Raw genomic sequence first — 26,081 nt, 5'->3', positions numbered from 1 at the left:
AACATAGCTAATCTATTTTTGCATTCTTTTCTTCATGCTGGCATGGTTTGTGTGTGTGTGTGTTTGTATATATGTCACTCTACAGGATGGTCCTTGTAAGACAAGTGCAGATCGTCATTCTTCATCAGGGTAAGTGATATCATTGCAGTCTGATTTCCATATAAATGTAATCTCAGTACTGAGTGAAGCTGTAATTTGCTATACAAGGACTTAAAACATGCTCAGAGACTTGGTTTTTCTTTTAAATTGAATTCATTTTGCAGCTAAGTAGTAGTGCAAAAAGATTGTTTTTTAGAAATCATAAGAGTCTTATGATGTAATAATGTTTTACATTTGAATCCTTTACAATTTCACATTAAATGTTGAGTGAGAGCCTTTAAACTGCTTCAAGCATGGCTGCTGCTTTTAGATCATTTGTGGAAAACTCCTCTGCATTTTTCCTTGTGTTGCACTAGAGTTTAAACACTGTGGCCAAATCACAAGCCTTTATCTTTAAAGGCTCATTTTGGGTAACAATGCATAGTCTCAGTGATCTTTCTCTGGCAGGTCAGGAGTATTTGGTTTTGGTTGTTCTGGTTCAGCTAGAAAAGTCCATTGCACTGTGTGCTGACCTGCAATAACACTATGACAGAAACCATAGTTCAGGTGGTTTTTGTTGGATGTTCTTCTCATTGGCAGTCTGACCCTCAGGGTCAGATTCCTCGCGCATAGAACTGCCGGTATTGAAAACAATGAGAAGTTTGCTTCTGTTTGGGCCTCTGACTAACGTGCCACATTTGGAATCGGACACACTGGTGTTTGATCTCTGCTTCATAGACAGGAACTTTGCTCTTATTAGCAGTGATGATTCTGGACAGCCATTCACAAATGCAGGTTAAAGCTTTATTATGCAAAGGATAATCCATATGTAAACATCAGGAACACAGACATCTTCTCTGGGCTAAAGTTCATTTAAAATGGACTGAGGCAAAGTGTAAATATGGTCTGTGACAAACAAAGTTTGAAATTCTAATTGGAAAACATGAATGCTGAGGCACCACACTAAATAGGGAAGGGACCATCCAGTTTGTTATCAGCACTCAGTTCAATAACCTGCATCTCTGACAGTATGTGGTTACATTAGTGCCTATGTAATAATAACCCTGAACATCTGGAAAGGCACCATCAGTGCTGAAACATGTATACAGGTTTAGAGCAACACATGCTCCCATTCAGATGACATCTTTCTTAGGGAAGCTCTTACATATTTTAGCAAGACGGCGCTAAACCACATACTGCATCTTTTACAACAGCGCTGGCTTTTTGGTAGAAGACTCCAGGTGCTGAAGAGGCCTGCCTGCAGTCCAGATCTGTCACCCATTTAAAACATTTAATGCATCATGAAATTAAAAATACCACAAAGAAGACACAGGATGTTTGAGCAACTAGAATCCTACATGAGACAAGAATAGGACAATATGCCTCTCCCAAAAGTTCAGCAGCTGGTCTCCTCAGTTCACAGATGTTTACAGACTATTGTTAAAAGAAGAGGGGACGCTACCAAATGGTAAACAGGGCCCTGTCCCAACTTTTTTGAGACATGTTGCTCCAATGAAATTCAAAATGACCTGATTTTTGAGATTTGGAAATCATTGCATTCTGGGGTTTTTTTTGGTTTTAAACAGTATCCCTACTTTTTCATAATTGAGTTTATACATTTATACACACTTAAGATTTACAATACAATTTCTAATCTCCATGACACCTTTAGGTGTATACCAGCCAGTGGCGAAGACCCCTTGCCTCTCTTGGCAAATGGAAAATTAGAGAAACTTAAGTCTCAGAGACGAGCTTCCAGCCAGAAGTCTGAGAAACACCAGTTTCAACTGAGCATGCTTCAGGTGAAAAAATATAGGAAACACCAACACCGACTTTATTACTATATTTGTTAAAGTATATTTATGGATATTAAAAGATTAATAGCAAAGAATAAATGTGATTATTTGTCTTGTACTTAATAGGTGTCCGGCAGTGGGGACAATATGGTGGACTGTCAGTTGGAGACTCACAGCAACAAGATGGTGACATTTAAGTTTGACATTGAAGGGGATGCACCCGAGGACATAGCAGATTACATGGTACATTACTGTATGATCCTGTAGTTTGCACTTATTTTGAAAAGTATTGTTTTAATTTTTGATGACTGCCATTTGATAAAACTTTGCAGGTGGAGGAGGACTTTGTCCTTGATGTGGAGAAAGAAACATTTGTCGAGGAGCTCAGAGCGATAGTTAAGAAAGCCCATGAAATTCTTCAGACACATTCAGAGGTACTATCAGTCTAGCCTCTTTAGTTTTTCTGTTTTGTTTGAATAATGCTGAATCTGAGAAAACGTGAATATATATACAAAATGATAAATCCTTATTTTCGTACTAGACTGGATCGACTGACCAGTTACAAGTCAGCACTCCCACTTACTCCAGTAAGTTTAGGCATATACAAATGTTCTGGTAGAATGGGAATATGTTCTGTGTGATGTTTCTCAACTTAGTAGAAAACAGTAATCAATCTTTACGGTTTCTCAGTGGACCCAGTGCCCCATTCCTCCCCAGTGGGACGTTGGCGGTTCTTTATCAACCAGACTATCCGCCACAGAGACTCTCTTTCCAGTCAGGGAGCAACCACACCATCACCCACTGCAGAGACAAGGATTCCCCAGTCTCCTAAAAGAGAGAAAGGTGAGCACTCCTGGAGTCGGTTTTATTACTTTGGCTTATTAACATGGCCCATTTGGCCACATAACAAAAACTTAACTCCGTGTTCATTTCTGCGGCTGTAGAAAGTGAAGGATCCCAAAGTCTGGAGTCCTTGAGTGGAATGGGCTCTCCTTCCTACCCCACCCTTTCTGCCACCTCCCCCCTAGACTCCACTGTTTCAGTACCTACTTCCATGAGCCCCTCTGCTACCGCAGCCCCTGTTCATCACACAGCACCTGAAACCAGGCCTGGACCAGCCTCTGTCCCTGTCACCACCTCAACTGGCCTTATCTCAGCTTCTGCTGACCAAATTTCTATTGCTCCTTTAACTATAGCAACATCTGCTGCTGCTCCTGATGCTAACCTCACCAGCTTGTCCGCTGCTCCTGCTGTTGTGTCTCCCTCACCCATCACTATTCATCCTGATAACCTGACTTCTCCTGGAACCAGTGTTTGTTCCACTGCGAGTCAAAGTGTAGATGATACTCTGATCTCTGCTTCAAGGCCCCGTATGTCTGCCGTGGACCAATCTTCAGCCTCTTTTCATTCCCCTTCTCCTGCTGTAGTCATCCCTTCTACTGTAAGCCAACTTGGCATAGAGCAGCAGCAGACATACACCCAAGTAGCCCAACCAGCCCCACAACAGCCACACCAACAGCTACAGTCTGCATCACAGCAGCAAGTACCATCACCACAACAGAAACTGCAGTCCCAACATCAGGTGTACCACGAACAAGTACCACTACAGCAGGAACGAGCACTTCAGCAGTCTCTCCAGCAGTTGCATCAGCAGCAGCTAATTCAAACACAAATACCACTTCAACAACAGCTGACTGAGGTGCAGGGAATGTCTCAGCATTGTCATTCAGAGGTGTTACAGCAGTCTCTGCCTCTGCCACCTTTTCCTCAGCAGCCAACCGAACAACCCCTTGTTCAACAGCAGACATCAAAGTTTTCCCCACAGTTGCTGCAGCAGCCTCAGTTACAGCAGTTACAACAGCAGATTATGAGTCCTGCTGGTCCATTGCCCCCCAAACAAGCCCACATTGATCAACAGCAGCAGCAGCAGCAACAGTTAAACCTACAACAGACATTACACTTACAGCAGCAGCAGCTACAGCAGCATCAGATGTTTATGGGTGCTGCAATTTTGAAACCAGATCAAAACCAAATGCTGCCCCTATCAGTTAGTCAGCAGTTTCTTCAACAGCAGACACAGCTAAATGTTTGCCCAGTACCACAACAGCAGGTCCCACAACAAACCCAAGTGCCTGTTGAGCTGTTATCACAACACATACAGGCACAGAAACAATCACAATATACTGAGCAGCAACAGGAGATGGTTAAAGCTGTGGACACGCCCCTCAAACAGCTGCAGTTTCCACTACAGAAGCAGTCCTCCTTACAGATGTCAGAGTCAGAGGTGTCCACGGGAGAGACAAGTGTTACAGAGGACACAGGGAGTTATTCTGCCCCCTTTCATCCCTCCTCTGACTCCTCTCTGCCACCTCTGCATCTGGGAACTGCTGAAACCCCCTTACCCACATTCTCCCACGTAATGACGCCATCCCCTGTTCAACCTTCCTCCGTAGCCGAGTCAGACAGCGAAGGCCCCCCCAAAATTGAATTTGTAGACAACCGCATAAAAACCTTGGATGAAAAGCTAAGGAATTTGTTGTATCAGGAGTACAGCAGTGGGACAGCACTGGCTGGGGGGGCTACCTCTTGCCCAACATCAGCTGCCTCCACATCAGCAGGTGGTGATGAGTCATCAGAGCCACAGTCAATCCACCACTCATCTTTCCCCCCACCTGCCTCCATCTCAGATACTTCCCCACAGTCCTCATCCTCCACTACTTCCTCCACCACCTCCCGTTCGTCTTCCACCTCTCCTGACCCAGAGAGAGAAGGAGGTGGAGAGAAAGCTTCCAAAGAGGTGCCCAACTCTATGGAGTTGGACCCAGTGGAGCAGCAGCTTGGCCCATCACTCCTCACCACCTCTGTCTCATCCAGCCCACCCACCCCTCTTCTGCCTCCCAATCAGGATGACTCTGCTGGGCCCCAACGCCCACCTGTACCAGGAGAACCAACCATTCTTGTGAGTGAATACCACAGATTAGATTTCAAGTAAATTCTCCTTCAGTTTGTCTTTCACTGTAGCGAATTATAATTATTGCTCTGTTTCAGTGTGTAAATGTGACTCCACTATGTTTCAGCTGTCCGCGATTATTTGTATTATATAAATGTTTGAGTATCTCTGCGTTTTTTTTATATCTCAACTCCATGCAGCCACTCTTAATTGTCTTAACTGTTCTAGGCTGTACCCTCACATTCTGACACCAGTGCCATTGGAGATGCATCATGGCCCCCCAATCAGCAACCGATCCCCCTCCGGCACGGACAGCAGCAGCACAATGCAGGAGGTGGATATTTTGGCCTAAACCTGACATGTCCTAGTATCAGAAATCCTGTTAGCAAGAAATCCTGGACTCGAAAATTCAAAAACTGGGCATGCAAACTGCGTCACTCCGCCAGCTTGTTCAAGAAGCCCAGAGTCCAGCAAGGTAGCGTCCTTTTAGGGAGTAAGCGCGCGCGAGAGAGAGCGAGAGCGAGAGAGAGAGAATGGGATGTTGGGGCATGGACCTAAATCTAATATCTAGTACTAATTTTAACATAGCAAAATAACTTTTTTAACCTTTAAGGCTTTAAAGTTAATGTTAATGGACATTAATGTTTCCAGCTAAATAATACTGTTTTATGTATGTTTTTTTATTTGGTTATAGTCCCCCCTGTAAGTCCCTAGTGTTGACATCACTGCATACATTACTGTTTGTTTTTATTTATTGATTTTTTTTTTTTCTAAATTCCTTTTTACTAAATTTCATTTTCTTGGCAGTCTTTCTTTTTGCATGACTTGCTCACTCAGGGGCGAGAACAGTGGAGCGTAGAGGAGGGTGGGAGATTGGCACAGTGTAGGAAGAGTTTGGCATCACAAATCTGATGTCCTCCCAGTGCTGATGAACTATGGAGTAAAGACAAGCTGTGCCTGTGCCAAGGAAATATTCCTTCACATCACACCTCCCTTCATTGTCCCAAGTCCACAGGCACTGCCAGCAACAATCATCTCAACTGCACCTGCTGACTCAGTGTAGACAGCGTAATGCAACTCACATCATTACACAGATAGCATAGATGCTAAGTTACCAAGCTGATGTTATGTAATTGTTTGTAGTTCAGAATACATATAGGCTTAACCTGTAAACTCATACACAGTAGCACTGCTCCAAAACAATAACATATGATGTAGCTGTAGTGAAGTAAGTGAAGGTCATAATATGTTAGAATACAGTGTGTGCATTACCAAAGGATTGTAAGTTACTGCCGGGCTCTTTTGCACACGTTTAGGCTTTCCATATGGCTACGTTTTATCATGCTTTTCAAGTATTCCAGTCATCTTGCATGTAATCGTGTTTATGTGTGTAAAGTGTGTAGCAGTAGCTTAGATCTTCTGTTACAAGAGCACATGCATGAGCATGTATGTTATGTTCTACACGCGTGACTAATAATGGACCATTACCTGTAAGTAACACATATACCAGGCTGTATATATTTTATGTTAATTTTTATGTTTTATTTTTCCCTTAAAAATGGCTGTGGTGATCCATGTACACACTCTAATGTCGTAATCCCAAATATCAAACACACTGACCAATATCACTGTTGCTCTGACAAAGATCTTAAATGTGATATTGGGCTACATTGTCTAATGAGTGGGTGGAGCAGTGATGACTTGGTGAGAATGAGAGCGTGGATGTGTGGGTGGGCTATACTGTATTTAACTGGTATTTTAAAATATGTTTTTGCTTTTAATGAATGCATTTACCACTACTCCCCACACCTCACGAAGTTTTTTTAACAACTTTAAATTCACAAAGACCTCATTTTAAAATTGACATCCACAGAAAGTATGTTTACACAGTTTACAGACTTGCATGCATGTTAAAGAAGTCACAATGTTCTGTGATTTGAATGGCCAATTCTTAACACTGTGCCTTTGTGTTTGTTCTCCGTGTCTGTCCTTTTGCATTTGTATGTCTCACTGTCATGTGCATTTTTCTGTTTCTGTTCCTTTGTTGTATGTCTGTATCATCATTTGTGTGTTTTTTATACGTGTGTTTGTGTTTTTGTATCTTTGTCCTTGTCTATCCCTTTTGTTTTCATCCCTTTCTCATTATCAGAAGCAGATTCAAGCAGTCAGCTGTTTAAAGATGGGAAGGCAGGAGCACCACTTAATCCACCGCAGCCTTCTAAAGGACGTTTTCAGGTAGGAGCACATTAGCTGATTCTTGTTAGTCTCAGTCTTTGGCACAGTCTGAACTAGGGCTGCAACAAAAAATTTTGGTAGTCGACTAATCTGCCAGTTTTTCTTTGATTAGTTGATTAGTCATCGATTAATGTTTCATATTCATATGTTTCCGGGTCAAAATAATGACCCAGGAAGCGCTTAGCAAGTATCATCCTGAGCAGTTTCTGACAGTTAAGCTAACATAAACATGACGGTACGAACATTTACATGAACAAGGTATCAGTGTGACGAACTAACTTAACTTTCTAAAACTGACCCATTCAGAGTTGATGTCACAGCTCCAGGGGGCCGGCCTTAAATGTTCGTGCACGGCAGTATTGCTGTTGTGAAAGGAAAGCGCCGCTTTGCACAGTCTGCATTTAACTTTGCTTGTTTTCTGTGAAAAGCTTTCACATTCTTTAAAATCTCTGTTTCCATTTTCTGCTGACCTCCTGTTTTGCAGTTCGCACTACATTCTTTTTCCTTAGTATTGTCTGCAGTCTTGGCAGACGATATAGGTGATACTTCCCCCATAGCTTCCTGTAGTGTATTGCAGTTACAAAAACACATTTACTTGGTATTAGTATATGAAGCGTTGACAGTAAAATTTCGCATCAACTAATTTTTATAGTTGAGTCATGAATTATGCCGACAAAATGTTGCAGCCCTGGTCTAAACAAGCAATGAAGATTTCTCACATTATTAATCACCAGGTGACTCCAGTGCCCCAGACCTCTCCTCCAAAGGATCGCCCATCGGGCCATGGTGGCACTCACAGAAAAGTTGGCCGTTTCTCTGTGACCCAGACTGAGACTAAGAAAGATGACAGGCAGACTGACAGCTCGCCAGTGTCTCCTGATTTGGTGAGGGAGAGGAGGAAATCTCGGGCAAAGGAAGGAGATAAAGAAGAAAGTAAGAGAACTCCATCAATGGCCCACGCTCCTCGAGGTCCTGGCCACAGCCACTCACCCCTTGGAAGCAGTGATGATGATGATGAGAGTGAGCTGGAGGATGAAGACCTGCGAAGAGAATTACACAAGCTCAGAGAAAAGTAAGTCAACAAGGGAAAGAAGTTTTATTATTGTACAAGACTTTTGCCTCTCCATTTATTGAATTTTCTTCTTTGTGTCTCCGTTTATTTTTGTTTCTTTCCCACAGTACATAACCGTTCTCTTTCTCTGTAGGCACATCAAAGAGGTGGTTTCCCTTCAGGCTCAGCAGAACAGAGAGCTCCAGGAGCTGTACAGACAGCTTCGTTCCCTCAAAGACCAAAGACAGAGTCTGCCTGCCTCCCTATCTCGTACCCCTCCTCTTCCTGCAGCGCCCCCTGCCCTCTCACCTCGCAGGCCCAGGCCAACCAAAACAAAGTTTCGGGCCAGGCCTCACTCTCACGTAGACAACAATGGAGTTACACATGCTGGTGAGGCTTTTACTATTTCTTCCTCACTTTCTTGTTTTGTTTTTTTAGATTTGCTCTCTGCGAAACTGTGTCTTGTATGTCTCATCCAGGGATTCAGCAGTCAAGCAGCTTTTCAGGTAGTGAAAAGAATAGGCTGTCACTGTACTGCAAGCCAGAGCACCTTACTACGCTACCTGCTAAAAGAGGTACGGTTTATCCTCGTAGTGCTAAAATCGGGTCAGCATACCATAATTAATGTCAGTTGGTGCCATGACGAGTCGCCTTGTTTTTCCACAGATCACAGTCCTCTAAGAAAAAGTACATTCACAGACGAGCTGCACAAACTTGTTGATAATTGGACAAAGGAGACAGTGAGCACCACCCCGCCTAAGCCTTCACTGAATCAAATTAAGCAGATTCAGCAGGTGCAGGAGTTGGGAGGCTGGAGCCAGGGAACTGAGGTAGGACTACACATTAAAAGTGTTGTTGGTATATCAGGCATGTCTTTCTTAATAATTAATTATTTGGATAAATAAACTTTATATATTTCAAATGCATTTTACTGAAAACTGTTGCTTATTGTTTATGAGAGGAAAAAAATCTTTTTTGAGTGTGATTTTGAATTACCAAACAATTCTTCATGGTTTTTGGTGATGATGATACAACTAAGTCAGAAAGCTTTAAGAGTTTTAGACAGTTCTTGAGCCAAAAGTACCAAAAGGTTTGTTTTGTTATTGTAGTCATAGTCTCTAAGTATTTACTGCTATATTTGTGCAGGTGGCTCCCCCAGGTTGGTTTCCAGTGGCACAGGCGCCCACAACCCCTGCCAGTTTGACTGTGGCACCCTCTTCCCATTACACGGGTGGAGGAAGCCTGTCCACCCTGCACTCTCCAGGACCTCCACCACAAACACACTTGGCTCAAGTCCCGCAGATGCAGCAAAGTTTACACCTTCATCAGTCTCTCCCCCTCCAGCAGATTAGCTATCCACAGTCCCAACTCTGCCAGCAGATACCACAGCCCCTGATGCAAACTCCCATGCAGTCTCAGTCTTTATCACAGACACCACCCATCGCCCAGCCTCAAAGCCAACCGCTGCTGCCTTCCCAAATGCCCACATCACCAGTGTCCACCGCTACATCTTTGCTGCCTGGTAGTGGTACCGCTGCACCCACAGATAGCGCTGCTGCTGCTGGTGGGGCATTTTGCTCCTGTTCCTCCCCCTCTTCCACCTGTTCCTCATCGTGCTCTACTGCTGCTCTACCTACCAGTGCCAAAATTCACCAAACACCCCCCACCTCTACTCTTCCTCTGGGACAGAAATGAAACCAGGTGAAGTGTGAGGCCAATATGAAGGTCCAAGAGATGGACGTAAAGCAGATCCATTTAGAGTGTTAGTTCTGTGTACGTGTGCGAGAGTTGTGACTGCAATGACATATGGGTTCTAGTGTACTTGTGGATGTGATGGGAAATGAATGTGAAAGAAAGGTGATAGGTTGTAGCATGTACAGGCAGAGGGTAATGTGAAGCATGGCTGGGGTTTCTGAATCAGTATTGAGCTGTATAAAGTCTTTGATGTATGAGTGTGTGCATTTATGAGTGTGGGTGGATTATTTGAGTACATATCACTTCTGTCTTTGGACACAAAATAACATTAACGTTTTTGTTTGCAAACCAGCTCAGCGGGACCTGAAATCTCCCTAAGCAGAGACGAGAAGGACAAAATATTTGCCGGTGTTGACATTTTTCTTTGGATTTGTCAATGCTTACAGTGAAAGGACTATCAATTTTTAAAAGTGCAATTAGTAATGATCATCTAAATTGATCAGCACGTATTGTTTTCATTTGTCTTTAAGGCATAAAATATTTTTGTAGAAGCACAATGATTAATACCTGATGCATAGGGGATTTTGTTCATCATATTTTAAAACTGTAAGCCTACAGATCAAGTGTTTCAAAGGCAATCGGAAAAAAAACCCCAAACTGACAGCAGCATGTTTCAGAGGTCAGCACTTATCCGGCTATCCATTTAACTGCAGTGCAAACAAACACACTGTCGAGGTGTCGTGTACCTGTACAGCATGTGCTTGATTTTATATTGTTTTATGTTTGTAACAAAATTAATATGACCAGATGAATCCATAATATGATGGTAAATTCAAATCTGCCATCTCTGTTCAGTAAATATTTGGGTGCATTCAACCCAGGACTGCATGATTTTATGGCTGGCTTGACTTGCCTAGTGCAAACTGCTTGCACTCGCTGTATATTCATGAATCTCACAGTTACTGTTTGCAGCCCACTGAGGTAACGAGTCATATACATTTGCTTTCAATATGATATGATTTCACATTTGACATTTTCCTTTATTTCTGCTGCATATCATCTATACCAGTGCTGAAGAGGACGATTTAAAAGGAAAAGAAAAAACTGCCAAGTTATCATTAACTAAATTATAAAGGTATTCTCATATTGCCTTTTTCTAAAAATACTGCATTTTTGTGAGCGTGTGAGTTAATTTTTTTCTGTGTGACAAAGTGTTGTAATAGTCCTGGTATAGTGCATTAATTCATGCATCAAAGCAGCCTCTCAAATGTCACTGTAGTCAAGTGGAATTGTTTACGCTGCCTATGTTTTAGGCTTACTTTCTAAAAAAAGAAGAAGAAGAAGAAGAAAAGGAAAACAACAGAAACAAAACAAGTGAGCGCTTCAGTCATACACCAGTTCTAAGTTTGATCAACACCAATGTGAGATCCTCACATGCTCATGTGTCAGCTTTGTTTGGCATTGTACAAATTCCTTGTTTCAATTGTGAGCAATTTAATTATTAAATATAGCCTGTTTGAATTCAACGATCAGAAGATGCAATGTGGGCCTCTGTGCTTTATGCACACAACTAAAGGTTTACTCGAGTCAAACATCCTTCATTTCTTGATTTCTAAACTCATTTTGTAGTTGAAGACATTCAGAGTAATATATCACCAGCAGATATATTACTGTACACTCTGACAGCTTATCAGCCATACACACATTAGACCATCGATGGTTAGGTGTTAATACATTTTTTTGGTCTAATAAATAGCCAGTAGTCAAAGCGGTATTTCTGATTTATTAATAATAGATTGTGTGCCACAGAAAACATGTGATTTAACAGACAAAGACTGCTAAATGTAAATCAAAGGCATGAAACACGAGTGGTTAAGAGGAATAGTTCATGCCAAGTGGTATGGTTGTTCAGAAGCGGCATAATCTAGAATATAAATTTACAGTACTCAGTATGTGTTGCTTTTCAAGACTACCCACATTTTCACAGAGATGTACTGTAGTTCATTATTAGTGAAGGTGTGTGTGTTGTCATGTCTGATACTAACATGCATCTAACAAGCTACAGCTTAATGATTATGACTCATGAAGAGAAGCTGACTTTGTCCTTGAAGTGTTACCAAAATGTGATCGAAAAGACAAAGATTATTTTTGTATTTTGGAATGAGGTTGTACAAATTGTAAAATTGTGTTCTCCCCACTACAAATCAGAGGTTATTTGAAACTAGAAAACTGGTTTTCATCCATGTTTACATGGGACTCCCTGTCTTGCTCTAACTCTGACAGGCGAAGCTCATTCCGGATCATATTCAGATCATTTTTGGTTATTTTGCCATCATATTTTAGTTTTGAACCACTGCAGCCCAGATGGTACATAAAGTAATGACACCTCACCTTCCCACTGAGCTTTAGGTCACATTAAATTAAATTAAAATAAAATTAATACAAATTAAACAGAAAATCTGGGGGCTCCCAAAATGACACGATTGAGAACCATGGTTAAAAAGTACATTTGGGCAGAAAAGAAAACTAAAGGAATAATGTATGTTGCGGGTGATTTAGCCTCTGTAAATTCTAACTAATTCATCTGTTGATTTTATTTATGTTTTGTAACTAATCAAAATAAATGATGTCAAACATCAAATGACACCAGTGTATAGGAGGTTTATTTGTACCGTAAGTTCACTGGGCACGTGGGATGTTCATATATATGCTATATATATGTGTTATTATGATGATAAAACACAATAATCATTTGTAAAACAAGTAAAACCTGGGCTACATTGCCAATCAGAAGTTTTTTTCTTTAATTTCATGACTATTTACATTGTAGATTCCCACTGAAGGCCTCAAAACTGAATGAACAGATATGGAATTATGTAGTAAACAAAAAAGTGTAAAAAGTCAAAACATGTTTTATATTTTATTCTTCAAAATACCCACCCTTTCCTTTGATTACTGCACCCTCTTCACATTCTCTCACTTAGAGAAGCTCATTTAGAGAATGGTAAATGGTAAATGGCCTGTATTTGTACAGCGCTTTACTAGTCCTTGAGGACCCCAAATCGCTTTACATATCCAGTCATCCACCCATTCACACACTGGTGATGGCAAGCTACATTGTAGCCACAGCCACCCTGGGGCGCACTGACAGAGAAGGCCAAGGGTTTGCAGGGCTGTCAACAAAGCGAAGACTTGCTAATTTCAGGAATCTAAAATATAAAACATAATAGAATTATTTATCATTTTTTGTGCTACATATCTCCCATATGTCTTGCTTCATGTATTTGATGTTTTCGTTATTTATCTAGAAAAAACATTAAATGAGAAGGTGTATCCAAACTGCTAGTCTGACTGGCAGTGTATATATATCTGTTAGTGCCAGACGTTTTTCTCCATTCTCCAGAGGAGCCTCACAGATCACAGCAGCTAACACCACTTGACCTTCGGTGCATTCCTGACCTGGAATCGCTGTTAATCATAATGCCAGGATGTGAGAAAGAGTGCCAGGGAATAAAAACATTTTTCATAAATAAATTTCATAAGTGACGAAGGGCCTTAGGCAAATTAAAAAGAGAAAAAGATAATTGAATTATAAAATATATGTACACTTGAATCACAATCCTGATCACGACACTCCACCAGTTGCACTCATAGACCGATGTGTGTGGTTTGCATTTCTTAACACAGGTTCAATAAAATGACAACGTGAAAAATAATGACGTAAATACAAACTTTTTAAATTATAAAATCAGGTTACTGAATGTTGGCAATAATTATTTATTTTACTTGAAAAGAAATATCCGTTTCAAATTATAGTTTGTATTCTGACTGACATAAAGTGTGAAGGGAAAAGAGATTTAAAAAATTACAATTAAACGTTATGAGGGTGTGCAGTTATTTGACAAATCGTATGTACTCGCATGCTGATAATTATGTAGTACATTTCTGTTTCTATGAGATGACGGAAAAAATACATGTTTGCAGCGTCTCCTGACGCATAGAACTGAATTTCCGCACCGTAACGTAGTTTCCTGAACGCAACTCAATTTTTGACTGTCTACAACTTTATTGTCCCCGCCACGGCAGACAACGACGAACAACGGTCTGACGTTACTATCTTTGAAATGGCGTCGATGCAGTTAAATACGATGTTATTTGTTGTTGTTTTGTTAGTTTAGGTCGCTTCGTGCTACAATTTTCTGGTCCATTGTGAATTTCTGGACCTGGCCTTTATATTTGGGCATTACAAAGTTGATAAGCAAAAATGTGGTGAAGCAAATTGTTAATAATTTACGTTGCATAATAAGGCCGCAGCTAACCCCGAGCTTGCGTAGGGATTACAACGGCTTTTCAATAGTTGGCCCAGCCGCAGCTACATTTTGGTGAGTTGCTATCGTGGAAAGAAAAATCCAAACGTCTTAACCAGCAACAACGTTTTCCTGGCTGAAATATACTAGCTGCATCAGATACATATAAGGGTTCATTCACGCTTCGTAGCTACTTTTGCTTAAGTTAACATCTTGGCAAATAATTTTCTTCTCTAACTACATCGCTTGCTAACGCGGCTAACGTTAGCGTTAGCCTACTTGCTGTATGTATAAGTGCGTTGATAAAGCTAGCAGCACAACATTCACTATGCATAGAGTGTTTACAAACGGAGCTAACGTTAGCGTTAACAGCTGTTGAGCAGAAGCGATCTTGAATTTTCGTCCGGGATGAGTCTGAGCTTATCTGCAAAGATTAGTATTTGACCAATATGCACCGATGCTCATTAATTCATGTACCACCGAAACAAAATGCTGATCATTCAAGTAAACGACTAAACTTATTCGTTATGACGGGAACAGGATTTATATGTTGCTCTAATCAGCTCTCTACTAGCGAGTGTGTGGTCATTATGGTGAGCTGCTAACAAGTTTTGTTTTGTTTTTCTTTTTTTCCCTTTATTTTAACAGGTTTTCAAGTAAACCTCTGGACATGTGCATCAAGTAGAAGAATCAGAACGTGAAGTGACAGATTTCACCAGCCTTACCATTAATACATAAATAATAATTCCTTTTGTTGATTAATTAGTCTCTCCTCACTCGTTTCCATTAGATTTGAAAATATTTTACATAAATATCTTGCACAAACACACTGAACATGGCATCAGTGCCCGTGTATTGTCTGTGTCGTCTGCCATATGATGTGACACGCTTCATGATAGAGTGCGACATTTGTCAAGACTGGTTTCATGGAAGGTAGGATGTTTTCCTGCTTTGACCCACTTTATTAGATTTATGATGTGGTTACATCTGTTGTCTTCACTGTAAAATTTCTGTGTCTATATTGGGTAATGGAGCCATTCTTTGTTTTGATATAAGTATGCTTTTTGTGTAGCTGTGTTGGAGTAGAGGAAGACAAAGCGGCTGAGATTGACCTGTACCACTGCCCCAACTGTCAGGTCACTCATGGGCCTTCTGTTAGTAAGTTATCATTTCTTAAGTAAAACTCTCAGGGTTGGTGTTATTATTAGTTGACTTTTTCATAGAAATGTACAGGTTGAAAACTGTTTTCTCCATTTTCTTAGTGCGCAAACGCCGGGGAGGCAATAAGCAAGTAGATGGAGGTGCCACTGGAGGAAGAGACCCAAGTAAGCCTGTTAAGACAGGGAGCGCACAGTTTGTTAGGGAGCTACGGAGCCGAACCTTCCCAAAGTAAGTCTCACCTGCCATCCTGCTAAAACAAAAGTTTGAAGAAAATCATGGTTTGTAGTGTGTTTTTCACATTGTAAGAACTTAATGTACTATTGCTGTTATAATATCCTGGCAACTAATTTCTTAGTCAACTAAACAAAGAAAAAAATGTTGCACATAGTACTCCAAACACACAAGAAGAAGAAAAACACTTAAACCAATGTTAAATATGATATGAAAACGTTACTTCAAAACATGTTCACGTTTTATTAAAATGTAACAAATTAACATTCGAAAAACAAATAAACAGCGACTGAAAAGTGTGATAGACTGTGCCGTGCATAATGAATTCCCTGGCCATCCAATAGATGTAATCTCTCCAGCGTGTTCCAGGTCTACTCCGGGGCCTCCTCTCGGTAGGACATGGCCGGCCAGAACACCTTACCCTAGAGAAGCTCGCCTTAACTGGCTCCTTTCAATGTGGAGGAGGAGCAGCTCTACTCTTAGCCCCTCCCAAATGAACTCCTCACCTTATCGCTGAGGAAAAGCCTTTGCACACCTATGAGAAAGCTCATTTTCGCAGCTTATTCTCACCTTTATATAACTAGAAATAATAGTGTTGACAAAAAAAATCAGGCAAAGATGAACAGTTTAATGACGATGCTCCATCGGGTGGCAGATGGCTGCATAACATTTAGGACACAACAGTTTACCAGCATTTAAAATGTAAAACAATTAGATAGTAGGGCTGGGCCATATCATACTGTTCACGGTAATACCGGTATAATGTTGGGCAATAATAAAAAATGAAATATTGCGATAGAATATGGGTAAAATGCGCATGCGCAGTGCCTTTGTTTTCATACGCACATTGCGGAAAAAGCATGGCGGCGACAGAGAATGAGAAGGGCGAAAGCGGATCGTTGAATGAAACGGATGAACCAGAATTGGTTTGTAAAAAATGCTGCAGCTTCAGTGATGTGGAACTGGTTTGGCTTTCGTCCGTCAGATAAACAACAAAGCATTATTTTTGGTAGAGCATGCTAGCAGGCCGTCGTTGTTACTGTGTTTTTTGGAAAATACGGCACACTTAAAATCAATCCTTTGATTTTTCTGAAAATCGACAGTGCCCCTTATAATCCTGTGTGCCTTATGTATGAATCCTGGTTGTGTTTACTGACCTCGAAACGAGTTTATGTACACGGTGCTCGAAAATCTGTCAAATGTTTTAGTACGACTTTGCTAAGCTACAAACCCGCACCGCTTGATGGATTGTAGGAGCATTATGGCTATCGTAGGCAGGCGCCTCGCGGAGTGATACGTACTGTGCTTCAACAAAATGTTACCGTATTGTGTGTGTATAACCTCTTTTTAAGTTTTGTGGATATTATACATGGTTATGCTGAGGATATGTTGGCCAGTTTCCACTGGAAATGCCTTTTGGTTAAACTGTCAGCGAGGAGTTTGCACTGTTACAATTTTATATAACTTTAATGCACATAAACAGCTGCTTGTTTAAGTGAAAATACATTGGGGGTTTTTTTTGCACTAATAAAGTTGTGGAGTTGTAAAGTATTTTGTCTCGTGTCAATTATATCGTCAGTTATATCGTTATCGCAAATTTTCAAATGTATATCGTGATAAATATTTTTGGTCATATCGCCCTGCTCTATTAGATAGATTATAGTGACAGTTAGTTGTCTGGTTGACTAGTTGCTAACATCCCAAATACATTGCTATTAAAGTTGATTGCATTACATTCTACTAGTCTTTATCTAACACTGGTCTTGAAACCGGTTGGTGAACCAGTAACACCGACTACTGACTGAATAAATATTATAATTTCAGGAATTTAGTGGTTGCTGGTTTTTGCAAGGACTTTAGGTTGCCAGCCAGTCGCTAGTCCTCTGTGTATGTGTGTGTGTTAGTAAGGGAGACTGGTGTTATAGTTATTGCTGCTTACTCCATGTGTCACTATTTTAGTTAGCATCCTGGGTTTTTGATCTTTAATGTAATAACACTGTAAATCACTCTGTCCTATTATTGTTTTTGTTTTTTTTCTTGTGATCAGAGTGAAAATGTACTTTTTGTTTTTCTGTGACAGTGCGGATGAAATATTGCTAAAGCCTTCAGGGGCCCAACTTACAGTTGAGTTTCTGGAGGAGCATTCATTCAGTGTACCTGTCATGGTTCTGCGGCGGGATGGCCTGGGTATGACCCTACCTCCATCATCATTTGGCGTCAGTGATGTGGAGCACTACATTGGTAAAGTTACAGTTACAATTTAAATTATGGTTAGGTTGTGTTTTTGTAATCAGTAAATTCGTTTTTGTTTGCTTTGTTTTCTGAAACCTGTGCATTTTGTTAAATTCAGGTTCGGATAAACAGATTGATGTAATTGATGTTTCACGCCAGTGTGATCTGAAGATGCGTTTGGGCGACTTTGTTGAGTACTACAACAGCCCCAACAGAGACAGGGTCCTCAATGTCATCAGCCTGGAGTTCTCTGAGACCAGGTATGAAAAGACAGTCAGTCATTCTACTAAATATACGTTTAAGTAACACATTGTCGTTACTGGTGTGGAGTTTTGAAGACTAAATAAAAGTTTTGGATTTATCTTAGACTGTCAAACCTGGTGGAGACGCCTAAGATTGTGAGGAAACTTTCCTGGGTGGAAAACCTCTGGCCTGAAGAGTCTGTTTTCGAGCGTCCCAATGTGCAAAAGTACTGCCTAATGGGAGTGAAGGATAGCTACACAGACTTCCATATTGACTTTGGAGGCACCTCAGTATGGTATCATGTCCTCAGGGTAAGTGTTAATTGTTTCAAAGGTTTCTGTTCACATTCATTTTTTGTGTTTGTGTTTTAAACGAATAGTTTTGCATCTTTTTAAAAGCTTCCCTTATTGTGCTTACTCAGGGTGAGAAAATCTTCTATTTAATTTCCCCCACCCCTGCCAACCTGGCACTTTTTGAGCGATGGAGTTCATCATCTAACCAGAATGAGATGTTCTTTGGGGACCAGGTTGACATGTGCTATAAGTGTTCTGTCAAACAGGGAAACACCTTGTTCATACCAACAGGTAAGCACTTGGGTAATTCTTTTTGTTAGAGCAGAGTTTTTTTTTTGTCAGATATCTCAAACTAATTACATTAACTCAGCTACAATATGAACATCAGGCATTTCATCTGGTTTCTACATGGGCATACATGATGACAACACAAAAAAGCCGTAGAAAATAAGTAAAATAGAAACTGTCTATGTTTCTGTGGCGCAGTCTTGTTTCTACCAAGTATATTGCAACAATTCAGCTTATAGTTCAATATCCAAACAGAGGTCGAACAGCTTTTAAAAGTTACCAGTGAAGAAGAAGATGATTGGTGTGCATTCTTTCTCTTTGATTTAGATTATGACAGCAATAACATGCCACAAAATGTTTTGTGAGCAGTAAAGATTACAATGGTGTTTACAACACTGTTTTTGTGTATGCACCATAATGCCTAAGTTACATTTTTATATTTATACACTCTTATATTTATACACAGTTGTGTAAAAGCCTTGTTTTAGAGAGACGAGCCAAAGCTGAGAGAAAATGATCTGCTTATAGTGTGGATTTTTATTTATTTATTTTTTAACCAGGGTGGATTCATGCTGTGCTCACTCCAGTGGACTGCCTGGCTTTTGGAGGAAACTTTTTGCATAGTCTCAACATTGACATGCAGTTGCGGTTAGTTTTTTGATAAACTTATGTATGTCAAGTATATTTAATTGAGCATAATTGTATTCCTTTTGACTGAAATGTTGAAATGTCAGTGTTTAGACATGGCGGACGAAGGAACTTGCACCCTTAATTGTTGTGGTTCCTCACTTCTTGTTCCTCAAGCCTGAAGTTCTGTATTTGGTTAAAATTACTATACTTGTGGGCTGATGTTGTTGTTTTTTCTTGTCTGCAGAGATATTTTAACCTGGTGGCAATAAATAACTTTTTGTGATGTGGTATTGTTTAGGGCATATGAAATAGAGAAGAGACTAAGCACAGCAGACTTGTTCAAATTTCCCAACTTTGAGACTGTGTGCTGGTATGTAGGAAAGCACCTTCTCGATACTTTCAGAGGTAAGGGCTTTGGCTTTTATTATGTTTTTATTTGAACTACTTGGCTGGTCTGTGTTTGCTGTTAATAATTGTTGTATTGCTAACTTTGTGGTGTTTGGTCTGACAGGTTTGAGAGAAAATCGCAGGCATCCTGCCACTTACCTGGTTCATGGGGCGAAGGCCCTAAACAATGCCTTCCGCAGCTGGACCCGCAAAGAGGTAAAACCTTAAACATTTGCAATGTTATGTCCCATTTTAGTCCGGTTTTACTGATTCTCTTATTGCTTGGTTTATTTCCCTTCTAAAGTTGACTTTGAAATATGGGAAGGTTTTTTTTTTTTTTAATTATTATTGTTTTGGCCCAGAGAATGCTACTGATTGGAGCAGAAATACAGCTCTACAATTGTTTTAATACATTAACTTTAATGCAGTAAAATCTATAGTGTCATAAATGATTAGATAAAAGTTACTGCATGGTATTTTTCTTGTTTAGAAGCAAAGCATTAAATTGCAGCAATGCTGTTAAGAAAACTGCTAATTTGGGATGTGTTTTTATTTGCTCCCTAGCAAAGAGTTAAATGAGAAAATCAGCCACTTTCATGTCTGCCTCTGTCAGATGGCCGTAGACTGCTTATACCTCTGAAGCTTGTTTGTTTAATCAGTGTAGAAATGACGTCCTGTGGCTTCGCCATGGTGTTATGTCTGTTATGTCTTGGTTCTGAGCACTTGCCAGACAACCAGCAGAGACTCCAGGAAGTTACCGATCACTGACAGGAAATACTGCTGCATGACCAAAGTCATTACACTAATCTTACCCCTCGGCAGCCATCATGGCATTGCCCTCAGGCTCTGAGCCTGTAACTTTTCCTTGTAACATCATTTGTGTAACTGATGTAGTGACATTTCTACAGTAAAATGATATATGGCCATTTCCCCATTGTGACAGTTTGTAATGTGTGAAATAATGATAAGAATAATAATCATAGTAACATAAAAAGAGCATAGTATCACTTGTAGCTTTGGAAAATGTTGTAAGGAGATGATTGATGATTATCTCCTACACTCAGGCTTTAGCAGATCATGAAGTGGAGATTCCAGAAACCATCAATACTCAGGCGCTGGTGAAGGACCTGGCCAAGGAGATTCGTCTGGTAGAGGTAAATGAAATCACTGAAAGCTTCTACATTCTACAAATGTTAATGTTTAAATGTTTTTCTTACTCTTTCTGTGTTTTAATGATTTTAAAAAATAATCTGTTTTTCAGGATATCTTTCAGCAAAACATTGGCCGCACTGGTCCTCAGTTTCCTGGTTCGCCACTCTCCAAAGCTCCTCTCACCACCTCTCAGAATTCAGGACGGCCCCCTGGAAAAAAGAAAGGGCCCAAGCCCAAGGAGATGACAGGGGGTGTTGGGCCCCCAGGAACCAAAAAGAAGAGTCAAAAGGGACTACTTAAAGCAGAAGCAGGAGAACTCGATCTGATTGAGATCCACACCAAACATACACTCAAGAAATTTCAACCTGGAAAGTCAAAACACAAGAACAAGGTATGATGTTTGCAGATGTTTGTGATGATAATGGGAATGCCTATCCAGCATTTTCAGTGAACAAGTTTCATTTTCATATATCCTTATAGTGATGATCTCTCTTTGCAGTTGGAGTTACCATTAGAGGAGTTTGAAGGGAAGATAAATAAAAGCAAGCTGAAACTTGTGTTGACCAATGGAAAAATTCAAGGGTAAGCTTTACAGCCATTTCAAGGGTTCCTGTTGGTTCTGTGATCTTACTACAGGTCGATGTGTTTACCTGCTGTTTTTTCTGGCTTCAGTAAGAAGGATGGCAGCAGTAATGGTGCAGGAAGTGCTAGAAACTACAAACATCTTGCGACGGAGGGATCCAGTCTGTCCGACTTGGAATCTGAGGATGAGTTGCAGATTGATGAGACCCCACCTCCACGACGGAAGACAGCTGGACTGAGTAAGAAGAAGAAGCTGAGTGGTAAGTGTATTATGCATTCTTGAACAAAATATATACATGTTTTTAATCTGTTCATTCATTTATTCATCTATTGCAATTAAAATTTATCATACTTAAGTAAAGCTGTTTGAATGCTGGGACTAATAACAAAATGTGGTTTCTAATATAATTCAGTAGTAGTTTCAAAGCTGTAATTTAATAGTGTTAAAATGTACCTTCAGGTCTTCCTAGAAAGCTGCCCAGAGCCAAACCCTGCTCTGACCCTAATCGCATCAGAGAGCCCGGAGAAGTTGACTTTGACATTGAGGTGAGATTATTATTGAAACGGCCATCCTTTCAGGTCTTTGAGTTCCAATTCAAATGTGTTCTTTACTTATAACAGTCAGAAAAGGTCAGTCCCAAAGATTTAAAGAAACTATTCATTACACTATAATTAATGTTTCATAAATCATAAATCGCTTATATTGATTTTGTTATCCCCTGCTGAGCAAACAAAAGCTTTATTTCATAAGACAAGCCATGGAGTGTTGACAAGAACTTGATGTTCAGTTTTTAAACAATTGATGTGGCTTCAGGAGGACTACACCACTGATGAAGAGGCACTGGCTGCTCATGGAGTGAAGGGTGGTGCAGGGGGCATTCTGGACTTACTGAAGGCTAGCAAGCAAGTGGCAGGCTTGGACTCTACAGCAATCGGGTAAGATTGCCTGGATCATCTGTGTGTTGGTACTTATAAATAATCATAATAAAATGGTACTGTGTGAAGCTGTGCAGCTGAAACACCCAGAAAACTTTGTATACCTTTGTCAAGAGTGGAGGTGGGTGAAAATGACTCATATTGTTGATGAAGTAATCTTGAAAACCTTTTATGTTTTACAAATTTGCAATGGGTTTGGGGTCCCACTTTGTGTAAGAGTTTTATATTGCGAGGTGATTAGTGATGGGCTGTGTACTTTTCTCAGTGAGGAAGCCCCAGCCTCTCCCAGCACTCGTGATGCCATTCAAGGGATGCTCTCCATGGCCAACCCCCCTTCGTCATCCTCCTCCTCATCCTCTTCATCTCCTTTGTCTATATCTGGAGGCCTGACAGAAGGATTAGGGGTCGTCAAGGAAAAGGGCGGCAAGGCTGTATGGGTGACAGGAGGGGTCAAAAAGACAGCAAATTCTGAGAAGAAACCTGTCATTCAGCGACCTGGAAAACGTCCAATTAAACGACCAGCCCGTCACCTTAGTGACGAGGAAAGTCCAGATGAACAGGAGACTCTGGGAACTTGTTTTAAAGATTCAGACTATGGTGAGCAGTACAACTTTGATTAATTTTCCTGATCAAGCCAAAATTTAATTATGATAATTTTTTTAACTTATTTATTTTTTTAAGTTTACCCATCCTTGGAATCTGATGAGGAGGATCACACCAACAAGACTAAGATGAAGCGGAAGAAAAACTGGGATGACACACCATGGAGTCCAAAAGGTAAACATAGCAGAAGGATCGATCAAATTTCTTTTTAGCTTTCTGATGTTTAGTCACTCAATAACTTCTTTTCATATACAGCCAGGGTGATGCCCACCCTTCCCAAACAGGATCGTCCAGCCAGGGAGGGAGCTAGAGTTGCCTCTGTAGAAACTGGCCTTGCTGCAGCTGCTGCCAAGCTGGCACAACAAGTGAGTGGGGGGGAACTAATAAAAAAAATCTTGTCTTCTAATATTCCTTGGAAAAGATGAAAAACTTTGTTGTTTGTGCAACAGGAGCAGCAAAAGCCTGCTAAAAGGAAGTACACGAAAAAGCAGCGTCCCCCTGCTCCTGTCATCACTCCACCTCCTGTTCAGACCGAGCCAGCCCCACCCTCTCCAACACCTGCCCCAGAGTCTGCAGCAGACGTCAGCCCAGACAGAAGAGTGGATTATTACTCTGCTAGTCTGTTGGACCATGAATATACAGCAGGACCAGGACCTTTTGGCTCAGGAGGACCTAGAGGCAGTGGAGCCATGGCTCCGGGTGTATTTCTTACATCAAGAAGACCTTCCCTGTCTCCACAAAATAGCAGCTCTCACTCCGGTGCATCCCCTGCAGGTTTATCCAGTCAGGGCACAACAGGAGTTGGTCAAGGTGAGCATAAACTTGAGTAAACTTTAGTTTTGACAGCATAATTTCATATTTTATAGTTTATTTGTTTTTAATGTTTCCCTTATACCTTGATTTAGGGAAACGTCCAAAGAAAGGACTTGCGACTGCAAAACAGAGACTTGGAAAAATCCTGAAAATTCACCGCAATGGCAAACTTCTCTTGTGAGAGGTGTTGGAAATGTGGCTGAAGACTTGAAGAATGAGAATGAAGAAAAGACCTGAAGTAGGTCTGAAGGAAAAAGAGACAGTAATCTATATTTTTTATTCCAGATAAATTTGTTTACTGTTTTTACTCGTTGCCGAACCTCACAAAAAAAATTCTTGCCCTACACCAGTTACTCTGCCCAGTTCTGCTCACTCTCATCTGCATAAAGGTATTTTCAGAAGCACATGTGTGGCTTTAAGTGAATCACTGTAATATGCTGGACAAGCACTTAACGTGGTAATTAACTGTTAATTACCACCTATTTGACGTCACATTTGAATTTCAGAATGTCAGGTGGATATTGATTTAACGTGGTAATTGACAAAGGCAAATGGTTTCTTTTGTTTAGGCCATTTTAGAGGTTGTATTTATGTTTGTACTATCATCATACATTTTTTTTTCTTTTTTTAAAGGGAAAGAAAACAGTTAATGTGATATTTGTATAGGCCCCTTTCCCATGCAGAAGATCCATTGGTGCAAATACTGACAGAGTTGTAGTATTATTTTTGTTTAGTTTCCTTTTTACCTAATTTTTATTACAATAGAGGTTGTACAAAACTCAAGTGTGTGCATATAATATGCGACATGTATTAATTCTTTTTGAGAAATTTGCCCCTGATGTTTGTATAGAAAATAGATCTCCATATATTGTAGCTCTACCTATGACAGCTGACGTGCTAGACTAATGCCAGGACTTACCACCATTATTCTATTTATTCTTTTCATATTTATTTAACAGGGCAGAACTTTTGCCATCTCTTATCCTGTTTTAATGTTGTATGTTTTTACAATCTCATCTTCTGGTCCCCACGTCAAGTATTTTCAACCACTTTATGCTTGTACAAAAACTGTAGCCATTGCTTTGTTGTCACTGTAAATACTTGTAATATTTGTAATTAATATAGCTGCTTAAATGCAGAACAATTTTAGACTTAAAAACAAACAAACAAAAAAAAAGGTTCCTGCATGTTGCCGTAAATTGCGCCCCGGATGTTAGCAGGACTCTTGGGTCAGAAATAGAAATGTGTTTTTGTATCACAGAATGTACTAGTCCTAAAGTGTTGGCAGAGATGTAGATTTAACTTTGTGAAGGTGCAGGACATGAGTTGATATGTAAATATATGTTGTAATTTAAATTCTTTTATAGTTCAAAAACTTTCAGATCTTTCGTAACATGACTTGTACATTATACATTGCTGTATTTGGGAAATATCTGAAATAGTTCTTTTTTATATTTGTATGCAGTAACTCTCATGCTAAGTCCATGTTGTCTTGTTAGTGTTATTGGAAGCGTGCTGGAAAATGCCCTTGTTAAATTTCATCCATTTAGTTTTATATTAATTATTGTTGATTTTCACTCTTGTGTTGGTGTGAACTGTGCATTTTAAACATGATGTGTTTTAAATACGACCTGGAAATGATAAAATATACCTTGGGCAAAATTTCTTTTTTTCTTTGAGTTTATTTGATGATTGCTGAATCACCAAAAGCACTACCGGTGGGTCTTCTGATTTCTCATGTCTGCTGGAGAACCAAGGTGTCAGTGCATTCATGAAGGTGTCATTTAGGAACGTTTTTGAATACACAAACAAGGAATGTTGTGTTGTATTAAAAACATCTACACTTAATGATTTTTTTCCAATAAAAGTACAGTTTCATTAATTGTAGAGATTAGCAACCTACTTGGGTATTTTTAATAAAGGGTGTAAACATATTTTCTCATGGTTTTTTTGATCTATGAATTACTGTACTATTATTATTTTAACATCTTAACATCCCACAGTTTAATTTTAGGGTTGAATACATTTGTTAATACAATGTCCAGTCTTTTTTCCACAAATGTCAGTAAGTTTGAATGCACTTTGATATTAAACTATATTTTTCAGAAAGCCTGGAGACTTTTGCTGTGTGCTTTCGTTTGCACATTTAATTAAAAAGTCGAGACTGGAAATGCCATTTACTTCCAATCTGAAATGCCTTAGCATTTGTTTTTGTTTTGTGTGGTTTTTTAATAGCAATTACAAGGGAGTGCCCTGTGTAAACGCAACAGCAGGTATTCTCGCGAGAACTAAACTGCCATACCACTCGTTAGTGCAAGATGGAGAAGCAAATGTAACACGCATTCGAGGTAGGCAGAAAGACTTATTCTAAAGTGTTGACACAGGGTTTAGCAAAGCGGTGATGGACGTCTATCGTCC

At 40.1% G+C, this 26,081-nt stretch overlaps 3 protein-coding genes across 12 annotated transcripts in view; all 3 read left to right on the top strand.

Annotated features, from left to right (window-relative positions):
• Positions 1-12,586, top strand: part of wnk3 (WNK lysine deficient protein kinase 3) — a 36,971-nt gene extending 24,385 nt beyond the window's left edge. For 3 of the 4 annotated variants that reach the window (XM_013910719.1, XM_013910717.1, XM_013910718.1), the window contains exons 11-24: positions 86-129; positions 1,751-1,880; positions 2,001-2,117; positions 2,207-2,308; positions 2,416-2,461; positions 2,565-2,717; positions 2,819-4,833; positions 5,053-5,299; positions 6,974-7,059; positions 7,794-8,131; positions 8,265-8,500; positions 8,590-8,685; positions 8,777-8,940; positions 9,257-12,586. In XM_013910719.1, coding sequence (XP_013766173.1) covers positions 86-129; positions 1,751-1,880; positions 2,001-2,117; positions 2,207-2,308; positions 2,416-2,461; positions 2,565-2,717; positions 2,819-4,833; positions 5,053-5,299; positions 6,974-7,059; positions 7,794-8,131; positions 8,265-8,500; positions 8,590-8,685; positions 8,777-8,940; positions 9,257-9,805 — 4,323 coding nt within the window. In that variant the 3' untranslated portion in view covers positions 9,806-12,586. The remainder of the gene's footprint in view (positions 1-85; positions 130-1,750; positions 1,881-2,000; positions 2,118-2,206; positions 2,309-2,415; positions 2,462-2,564; positions 2,718-2,818; positions 4,834-5,052; positions 5,300-6,973; positions 7,060-7,793; positions 8,132-8,264; positions 8,501-8,589; positions 8,686-8,776; positions 8,941-9,256) is intronic. The other variant, XM_013910720.1, reaches the window with a different exon arrangement.
• Positions 12,587-13,857: 1,271 nt separating this feature from the next.
• Positions 13,858-25,597, top strand: phf8 (PHD finger protein 8). The gene is made up of 22 exons (XM_005732618.2): positions 13,858-14,187; positions 14,761-15,045; positions 15,185-15,270; positions 15,375-15,501; positions 17,585-17,745; positions 17,855-17,996; positions 18,104-18,290; positions 18,401-18,563; positions 19,121-19,208; positions 19,489-19,595; positions 19,702-19,793; positions 20,642-20,731; positions 20,839-21,120; positions 21,229-21,311; positions 21,402-21,571; positions 21,772-21,857; positions 22,126-22,247; positions 22,513-22,844; positions 22,929-23,024; positions 23,106-23,215; positions 23,300-23,660; positions 23,756-25,597. The coding sequence occupies exons 2-22, from the start codon at positions 14,948-14,950 to the stop codon at positions 23,842-23,844; spliced, it is 3,072 nt and encodes a 1,023-aa protein (XP_005732675.1). The 5' UTR covers positions 13,858-14,187; positions 14,761-14,947; the 3' UTR covers positions 23,845-25,597.
• A 354-nt stretch (positions 25,598-25,951) lies between these two features.
• The window catches only part of huwe1 (HECT, UBA and WWE domain containing E3 ubiquitin protein ligase 1), a 50,012-nt gene continuing 49,882 nt past the window's right edge, over positions 25,952-26,081 (top strand). For all 7 annotated transcript variants that reach the window (XM_013910692.1, XM_013910689.1, XM_013910690.1 and 4 more), the window contains exon 1: positions 25,952-26,011. The gene's annotated coding sequence lies outside the window, so the exon portion shown is untranslated. The remainder of the gene's footprint in view (positions 26,012-26,081) is intronic.

The sequence above is a fragment of the Pundamilia nyererei genome, unplaced genomic scaffold, assembly GCF_000239375.1.
Source record: "Pundamilia nyererei isolate P.nyererei 1_Seehausen unplaced genomic scaffold, PunNye1.0 scaffold00047, whole genome shotgun sequence".
Classification (NCBI taxonomy): Eukaryota; Metazoa; Chordata; class Actinopteri; order Cichliformes; family Cichlidae; genus Pundamilia; species Pundamilia nyererei.
Note: the sequence above shows the minus strand (reverse complement) of the source record. Positions and strands in the feature narration are given on the sequence as shown.